General features: G+C 33.7%; 1 protein-coding gene across 1 annotated transcript; it reads right to left on the bottom strand.

Moving 5' to 3' along the window:
• Window positions 1-2,197: 2,197 nt before the first annotated feature.
• LOC125860950 (putative hydrolase C777.06c) lies at window positions 2,198-7,488 on the bottom strand. Its single transcript, XM_049541011.1, has 12 exons — window positions 7,217-7,488; window positions 6,976-7,103; window positions 6,757-6,869; window positions 6,433-6,474; window positions 5,381-5,436; window positions 5,174-5,250; window positions 4,489-4,608; window positions 3,476-3,552; window positions 3,315-3,378; window positions 3,159-3,209; window positions 2,989-3,037; window positions 2,198-2,654 (listed from the first exon to the last, which is right to left on the bottom strand). The coding sequence occupies exons 1-12, from the start codon at window positions 7,374-7,376 to the stop codon at window positions 2,536-2,538; spliced, it is 1,056 nt and encodes a 351-aa protein (XP_049396968.1). The 5' UTR covers window positions 7,377-7,488; the 3' UTR covers window positions 2,198-2,535.
• Window positions 7,489-9,996: the final 2,508 nt, after the last annotated feature.

The raw sequence follows: 9,996 nt of genomic DNA, 5'->3' as shown, positions 1-9,996 counted from the left end.
ATGTAAGATTTTCTTATATTGATGATATAAATATATAACAGAAACTAATAGTATTATTAATTATAACCAATAGTTCATCAGTCCTTTGCTTCCTTTCTATTTCATTTAGTTACGACTTACGAGCAAGCTGAAGTGCATTGCAAAGATTTGTACCCCCAATAAGAAATTTAACAGACTAAAGACATATCTAGAATTTGTACTCCTATGTTTAAATTTATATGACACAATTTTTTTAATTGGTTAGATATTCAATATTTTATTCATATTGAATTTTACTTATTTAGAAAAAGTCCATGAAAGTGAACTTTTCTATTTAACAATTTAATTATTTTAAGAATAATTTCTGGAACATGATGAAATCTTTTTATTTTTCTTAAATTCATACTGAATCAATTATATTAATATAAATTGAGAATAAAGAAAATAAAATGAAATAAAATTCAAAGCGTGTGGTCAAGGAAATTGCAGTAGAAGTCTAGAGAGGAAACTGATGTGGGGACCAACAGTAGACGTGGCCCATGCCGTATTCCACATTTCAAACCCCATGCAAATTGCGTCCGTATAACTGTTCTTGTCCACGCTTAGCTTTCTTCATTTTTTTTAAAAAAAGAATAATAAAATTGGTTAAACAAAATAAAATTTGAATTGTTAAGTAATGAAATCATTATTATTATCTTAAGTAGTATGTTTAAAAAAAGAACGTCTTTTTCTGTTTTTTATAATTTTTTAATTCAACTTTTCACATGACATAGTTTAAACCATAAGATTAAGAATCCATTTGAATTAGCTTACAGAAAATAACTTTTAAGTTAAAAAAATAAAAAGTAGGAAGAGTCCAATATTTAATTTTTAAGTTATTTTAAATTATTTTAATTTGTCACATTCTCAAAAGCTAAAAATGACTTTAAAATAGATTTGACTAACTTTTAACCAATCTTCTTTATTTTCATAAATTGTATGTTAGATTAAAATCAGACAAACAAACTAAAACTAAATTGAAAAGAACTGTATTTTAGCCTTTACATTATTTACTAGCCAATAATTGATTGGGAAAACTAAAGAACCCTAACAAACTTAAAATTTAAAGTAAACGTGCTAATATTATAACTAAAATATTAGCGCCACCTCTTTTATTATAATATCCCAAGTTTCGATAGGTTTGCATGAATTTCCTAATAGATTGTAACAATCCTTTTATATATGCTATTTAATTTACACCTTATGACAAAAATATGGTGATTGATAAGAGTTCAATATATATAATGAAGAATAGGTCACAATTTGAAGAAAAAAGGTTTTACTTGTTACTGCGCACATACCTTCAAGTTGACTAGCTTTGTAGCTCATGCTTATTAAAAAGAGTAGTCCCATACTCAATTATTTCCGTATATAAGATGTTGACTCCAACTTACGGAGAAGAAAATTGTCATTTGCCTTGGCTGCTCATTTTCAACTTTTCCACACCGTCCATTTGTTATTTATCTTTTTTGGTCCTTTTCTTCACCCCACAAAATTTCTATTTGTTCCACTCTTTTCCATTATCAAGGCATGTTAAAACTTGAAAAGACCACGATACGATTCCTTTCATACTACACTCCAAGAAATTTGCTACTTAAATATAATTTTTAAAAGTTTGGAAAAAGAAAGATAATTGCAAGGTGCTAGAATGTCATTGAAAAGGATAAGTATTTATGTTACTATTTGTTGTTTCTTATACTTGATTATCGCAGTAAGCTTTGTCATGCTTTCTAGTATTTTGTTTTCCATTTCATCATTTCTTTTTCCATTTTACTTTGAATTGTTTTTCCTAAATCGAGGGTCTATCAGAATAAAAACCCTCTCTACCTCCTAAGATAGGATAAGGTTTGCGTGCTTTCTACTTTCACCAGAACCCACTCATGAGATTACACTAGGTATATTGTTGTTCCTTAGTATGTCATAAAAACAGGGGTGGAGCTAGGGGAAGCATGATGTTCATCTGAAACACCTTTGCCAGAAAATTATATTGTATATTCAAGGTCAATTATTATTTCTTTATGTACACTAAACGTCAAACCCCATTAACTTCTTATATATTTTATTCTTCATATTTTGAATTTCCGTGAAGACACACATAGGAGACAGAGTCAAGACCATGTTGATCAGTGCGTGCACAGTAAAAGAAACACAAAGAAGATGAGATAATTCTAAATATATATGGTTGAAAATAATATTCATATTGAATTTGCAGTCCTCATCCACCGTCACAAAGAAATAATGATCGTGGATGCAATTGTATTTTGGCGTTTGCCAGCTGCTGACTTAAAATCCTATATCAATCTTCCGATACAAATAACATCTCCAATTTGTGCTTGTAAATTGTTTTGGTAAAACAAAGTGCGACTATTTTCCTTCAACATAATTGAAACTAAAATATGCATATGCAAGAATTAGTGGGACTTCACATTGACCCCAAAGAATTGTTGATGTAAAATTCTGAATGATCTTCATTTGTTCAGAAAGAATAGCCAGGTTTGTCGAGTCAAACCTGAAAACTTACAAGCTCACGGGTACTCGAAGCCCATCATAGCTAAGTTGCACATCGATGCCTTCTGTTTCCCTCAGTTTCAGTAGCCTTTCAGTAACTACTTCATGATCCATGAGATGCATCATGCCTTCAAATCACATCAAAACATGCGCTCGTTAGCTGTGAAGCAGTTCGTGATGTGCATCAAATTTCAATCACTATTTGCTGTATCGGCATTATAATATTAGTATTAACCAAGTCATTCATATAATTGTAGTGTAAAAATCTTCCTCAAAGATAAATCATAGCTCTGGTATTTGAAGATTTACTATGGTCTAAAAGGCACAAGATGAAGGAGATACTGATCGAAAGCCTAGCCTATCATGTGTACAGAAGTAAAATAGAAAAAAGAAAGAGCCAACATAGGCATGCATCAAAAATTGAAAAGAGAACTAAAATAGGAAAAGAACAAACCAACATACCAGTGAAAAGTGTTCTTCTTGGTTTGATTTTCCGCACTTCCTCCAGAGCCTTCAATTGTTATTATGGAAATGTCAATGACAGAATGTATAATTATTCAACCGTTAAAAGCTCTTGATACCACTGCCTCCAAGCCAGCCCAAAAGAGATTAAAAAAAAAATCAGCGCTCACCCTTGGAAGTCCAAAATGTGTTGCAGAAGATCTATCTGGTCTCAAAGCATCCTAAAAATGTGAGAAGGCATTGGTTAGTTGGTTTAGCATTTAACATTAACCAATTGCTGGATAAAGGATCGCATAGTTCAAAGGATTAGAGAGAGAAAGACCAACCATGATAAGGAGTTCACAGTCCTGTAGAAGTGGGTAAGTTTCTTCTGGTATATCACTTACATCGCTAGGAAAGGCAGGTTGGGGTAGGAGAGAAGGAAAACGTTAGTGACTCAGGTTCATGCCTGCTGATGAAAACTTCAAAATCAGAGAATAAGGTTTACCTGATATAACATGTATTCCCAAATCGAAAGCCCAAAGAACGATAACCAGAACCATGCCACACAGGTAAAGGAATTACCTACTAGGGACCATGGGAACCATTAGGCATGATATTAAACAAAGCCATGATAACTAACCATTTAAACTTATAATGCACAAATAATCAGAAGACCGATGGAAGGATTAACCAAATTGTGAAAGAGACAACGATAACTACAGAAAGGCCAAGTCAAAAGAAGTACATGCACACCTTGTACATCATATTAGTGTTGTACAATTTCTCTATCCATATAGCAAGTATATAGGTAACAGGTAAGCATGACATTTCTTAAACAATGGGCTGCTGATTTCATATCCTTGTGTAAGTTTTTTTTTTTGATTTGCACCGGGTGTCCGAGTCTCTTTGAGCCCCGATTAATCCCGGGGGTGCACAGGCCCTCGGCAAGGAGTTTCCCGCAAGTGCACCACGGTTAATTCAGGTTTTACCCAGTCCGATGGCCCNGTTGTACAATTTCTCTATCCATATAGCAAGTATATAGGTAACAGGTAAGCATGACTTTTCTTAAACAATGGGCTACTGTTTTCATATCCTTGTGTAAGTTATTAACCACGGATTCATGACACTGGCAAATTTTTTGCCTCTCACTGCACCCTCCCTAAGATGCTACTCTCATTAGGACTTTGAGCAATTGGAAATTAAATGCATTCCAGTTGCTACCACTCAGGCGGTCACAACAATTTAGATCTTAAATCAAAGTCTACACTTTACAGTTTCATTGCCAAGTACTCATGTTTTGACGTAAAAGGATTACCTATACATTTTTTAGTAAGAAGCTAGGATTCCAGCCAAACAATAAGCGCAAAAATATGATCCCCAATAAAACAAGAGGGTCAAAAAATCACTTACGTTGGGAAACAGTTGCTATAGACATAGAGCACATCCTTTAGCAATCAAATATTTGCAAAGGTACTAATGAGTCCAACTAAATCAACTAGTAGAGTAAGAAGCCTCAACCTTAAGATCATGCACAATGAATGGATCTTCCTTTATGATGTTAAATTGCAACTCTGAGACTGCAGCTCCCGGGATGATATCACTTTTGTCTATCAAATAATAGTGAGTTTTCTTCATCACCTAAAAATGAAAGAACAATTTGCAAATTCTGAGCTAATAAAAATAACATTTTCTGGAGCAAGTTGCTATCTCAGAGTGGCAAAAGAATACTAGTGAACTATAAAAAAAAATATAGTAACTTCTGAGAAATTCCAGCCAGTAGCTGAAAATAAAAATCCTTCAGCAGAAGGACATGATTCAATATTTAATGATTATTGGATAGTCCCTTCAACCTAGCTTAGTATTTCAATAACTATGTATCATCGTGCATTCTTGCAACCTGGTTGTCATATATATAGAATCTGCAAGTCGAATCTTTTTATCTAGGACAAGTTCTTTGTTTATTTATAAGTTTCCTTGAACTTGCACTGCAATTTGCTCAGTAATACAAAGAAACACATGACTAAGGTATTAGCTATCAAGAAAATGATAAAGGCTGAATGAATTCAATTCTGTAATCACAGCTAACCAAGAGATGCTAAAAATGAGATGATGCATTATCATTTAGTGCCACCAATGTTTGTATCTGTAGCTTCATGATGAAATATCAAGCACTGCATCTAATGAATTTCAGAAGAACTCAGACCTCAAAGTCACGACTGGCCACATAAATAGGAATAGAGGGCTGGACATTGTTAGTCCAATCGCGAAGATCATCCATACCTGCAGGAGCGTGTGCACTTTGCTTAGATATAGAGAGAAAGGAGAACTTTTGGGGGGTAGGGTGCACAGAATGGACAGGAAAAGACATATCCACATTGCACTAAGCATCACAAGTGATTTTATCAGAGACCTCCAATTGCATCAGCATGAGAATGAGTAATAATGACCGCATCAATTGTTCTTATCCTGACACAGAAAAACTAGACACGAGTAAGTCATATGGATCATAAGCAACAAGTTATGAAGTTTTTTACTTTAAAGGGGCAGAAAGCCAATACTTCAAAGTATCTAATTCATGAAAGGGAAAAACAGAAGGAAACAGTTAATCCTAGAAGAATAACACTGAAATTCTGTTGTCTCGACCATTTAACTTAGCAAGTTCAAAATCCTCTTCAAACTATATCTCGGAACAAGCTTATAATTCCAACCTCACCTACTGATTCTCTCTTGTACTCTTCACACACTCAATAGGTCATGAAAAGCTTCTGTCAGAAAAGCAAATAATGGAAAGAAGGATGACATGGGAAGAAGGTCATAGGCACTATTAGCAGAACTTCACCAGAAAATGTATTAAATGAAGTTTTCCTAGATACAAGTATGTCCCACTCACATGGAATGGAACAATAAAGCCATTTTGAAATATTTGTTTTTTCCCTTTGATAAGCAAAATAGGAACCAGATAAATAATCTTTTAAGAGAGTTATAAACCTTTTAATCAAAACCTAATGGACCACAGGGCAGTAACATCCCATTTCAACATGCTTGTAAAAGTAAACTCTTTTATCACTCGAAGACATCAAACAAATATCATGACAGATTCAACCAAAAAACCTATGTAACATACAGTAGCTGATCTATTGATGTGGTTACAAAAGAATTCTACTATGCGATGACGTGGAGTGGCATCAAAATAATCACAATTATTCATAACATGTGTAGGTTCATAGTTATCTACTTCCCTAACAAGATCCTCAAGGAAAAAAAGTACTACTAGCAGTAGAGTGAGTTTCCCAAGACTGGAATCTAGGAGGTTGACGCATGTAACTTTAACTTGTTTGCACAAAAAAATTCTCTTCTCGCTTCATATTAGCAGCAGCTGAAGTTTATCCATTTAAACACATTATACCATATATATTCAGAGTAAAACAAAGTAACATATGAAGTCAAGTGGAAGTGGCTTACCCATAAGTGGGAAACCACTGCATAGCACTATGGTAGAAGAACCTGGATCGCACAAAGAGAAATGCTCTTAGACAATAAGGAACTAGAATCTAATGATTTTTGTTTTCCCCACAGTCTATATATTTATTCGGAAAACTTTTGGGGTAACCCAACATGAAGCTACGTAAGCATAAAGTTGAATCAGGATTAACTAAGTTTACTGAACAAACAAAATACTACCCTATTCCGAATTAAACAACATCAGTAAGATTTTGAGTTATCTCAGAACTAACAGAAACACAAACGCATTCACAAAAAATTATGATCTAAAAGTCTCTAACATACTTGCCAACATCTATAAGAAAGTTACGATTGCCGGAGGGCCTGGAGTGGCGAATAAGGATGCTGGTGTTCAGTCTCCTATTTCTGCTACCCGGTTCGGCAGCTTTTGAGCACACCTGTAATAGAACATTAACAAATCCATATAGTCTAACCACTTATTGTAATTCGAAAAACTACACTAAAACACAAACAAGGATGCTGTATTAGGTTTCTCAGGCATACAGGGCACGTCTTCAAGGGGTTAGTGAGACAGCTCACTCGTGGAATTCCTTCACTTGTTCCTGTTCCCAAAAATATTAGCTCAGATTGATTTGCAGATACCTCAGCTCCATTCTGAGAATTTGCAGAACCTGTAACATGATTAAAATTACTACCGACGTATGTGAAGAATCTAATGAACTATACTACCGTTAAAATGACCAAAACTTAGCGAAATTTATTGAAAATTTGGGAAGATACTTACTAGAATGAAGAGAAGCTGTGACGATTGGTTTGAATCGAGAAAAACTTTTTCTAGCTATGAAGATTGAATTGTTATTGGTGAAAGAAAATTGGCGAGTGAAACGAGTGATAGAGAAGAGTGAATGGGAAGGAGGACGAACAATTCCGAGAAACACCGCCATTTTGGCTTGTGATTTTGCAGTTCCGATGTAACTCCGGTAGCTAAACTCCTCGCTCCGGTTTGGTTTCAACTGTTAGATTTGTAAGAACAAAACGGTTGCAAACGAAAAATACAGGCTGGGTCAGGAGTTTTGAGTTTCGTCGATATGTGGGCTCAGCCTCAATTCTCGTTCTGGGCCGGCAATATTAGACAAAGTCGGGAAAATTTGGGAGGAGACACTTTTAGAGTAGTTGTTTAAAATATAATCAGTATTTTAGAAGTATTTAAAACATAACCAATAGTTGATTATAGCATGTTTGAACCATCTGATAAGTGGTTCATCTTGGCTTCCACTTAACACACGTTCGAAGCATCTTAATCTTGCTTTTCCTACTTGTCTACCATCAAAATTAACTTTTTACCGTGTATCTTTTCCTCCTCTAATCCTTGTTTGTTTATGATCTTCATTTGAATTTTGAAAGGCTAACTTTTAAAGTTAAATTGAATTAATATTACTTTATTTTTGAAATCTAGAAACTAGACTGAAGTCATTATATATATATTATTATTATTACTACCTTCGTCCACTTTTAATTGTCATGCGATAAGTATTTTGATTAACATTATATGATGTATTTTTTCATCATATTGATATCCAAAAAATTGCAATTTATAGTATTTTTCGTATAGTTTTTGAATAACTAAATTGTTAGTTTATAATATTGAACTAATGTAATCAAATTTAACTTTGAAAATTAGTCAAATTAACTTTCGAAAAGCGCAACATTAAAAAAATCTAATTTTAGTTCTAAATATTAGTTAACGTGATTCTCGAGAAGAGAAAAATATCATATAATTGACACGAAGAAATATTAAATGGTGCCCTGGTGGTTGGTGATGGAATGATTTTCACCCAGTGTGTAGAATTCCTTGCAGTGAAAATGGTGCATTTTCTATAGTGGTCTTGCATTATCTGAATACTTTTTTACAATTCAAAGTGAAGTAAAGGTAAATAGTCTATTCCTAGTTCAAGCAACTTCAGAGGATTCAACACGTTTAAACTTTAAAGCCAAAATATTAGAAAAGGAGACTTTATTTAATAAGCTCAGTCAATAATTCAACTAGTTTGTCATGATCAGTTGGGCACCTTCATGGTTGCGTGAATCTAGAATTTAGAATTTATGGGTTTGAATTTGAAATTTTATCGCAACCTATTTCCTGTTCTAAATCTATAAATATATGTATTATTCTTTGAAATTAAACACATACAAGATATGAGTCAAAGTTATTAGATTCAGATAACTTGCAAGACTATAACAATCATATACATAATTTTTTGTAAGCATTATCAATATTTAAAGAAATGTAAAAAAAATAATGAATAAATCACTATGATAATAAACGATATCAAACTTTATATATGTTTATACCTAGTATTATCTTTTTTGCTTAGTATATGAATATAATACATACGGCAAAACTTTAGATTAAGCGATGTCTCATAACACCACTTGAAGCATGTATATCCACCCCAAAAAATGTTGGTTAAGCAGTGTCTCGTAACACAACTTGAAGTAAGGTATAATTACCCGAAAAATGTACACACTACTTCTGCCCCTGTCTACGATTTGGAAGAAGTAGAGCCATGGACACATTTGTCCATTCTCTTCTAGATTGGGCCTACACTGATGCAAAGTCATTGGTCCAGTTTTTCTGTTTACCCGTTCATTCACGGCTTATTCATAATAAATGCTCTAACCGCCTAATTAAGGAGTGGAATTCTCTGCTTCCCTCGGAAAACTCCATTGCTTTGACCATCCTCAGCAGCCTTGACCTGGTCCAATGAAAAGGGAAAGCTAAAAGAAAAGAGAGTTTCAATCCACAAATGATCCGATACATATAAAAATGCTACTTGAACTCGACTCCGTGAAATCTTGTTTGAGCAAGAGGAAAGGCCCAACTTGAGATATGGTCTCTGCGTCACTGCAAGTAACCTTCAATAAAATTGCACGCTTTGCTCTTCAAATGGATTGACTTCTAATTATTGCTCTTTAAATAGATTGATCCGTAATTCTTGTCCGTTAGCAATTGAATATATGGCTAGTGAGGCATAACTCTTTTAAAACTAAAGTCATATCCGGACATAACTTGTGAAATATTATGATATGAATAAATAAACTTATGTCCCATGAAAAAAATATTTGTCACTAAGGGTGTGTTTGGTATGAAGGAAAACATTTTCCGGAATATGTTTTCCAATTTTCTCATGTTTGGTTGGGTTAAATGTTTTGGAAAATGTTTTCCAAATCAACTCATTTTCCTCAAATTTAATGAAAATGACTTCCCTTCAAAACTTAAGAAAAACATTTTTCAAAACTCTCTTCCAACTTCAAACTACAATTACTTTTTTGTTGAAAAAATCAATTTATTTTGTCCCTACCCTCAAATCAGCCCCCCAACCAACCCCCTCCCCCCCCTCCCCAAAAAAAAATAAATAAATAAATAAAATTAAAGCTTGTTTTTAAATTCAATTTTTTTACCCACCCTCACCCCTACCCCTACCCCCACATCCTCCCAAAAAAATATTAAAAATTATTTTTAAAAGATATTTCTAATTTCAATTTTTTATTTTTTACCCCCAC

This window comes from Solanum stenotomum, chromosome 3 (assembly GCF_019186545.1).
Source record: "Solanum stenotomum isolate F172 chromosome 3, ASM1918654v1, whole genome shotgun sequence".
NCBI lineage: Eukaryota > Viridiplantae > Streptophyta > Magnoliopsida > Solanales > Solanaceae > Solanum > Solanum stenotomum.
Note: the sequence above shows the minus strand (reverse complement) of the source record. Positions and strands in the feature narration are given on the sequence as shown.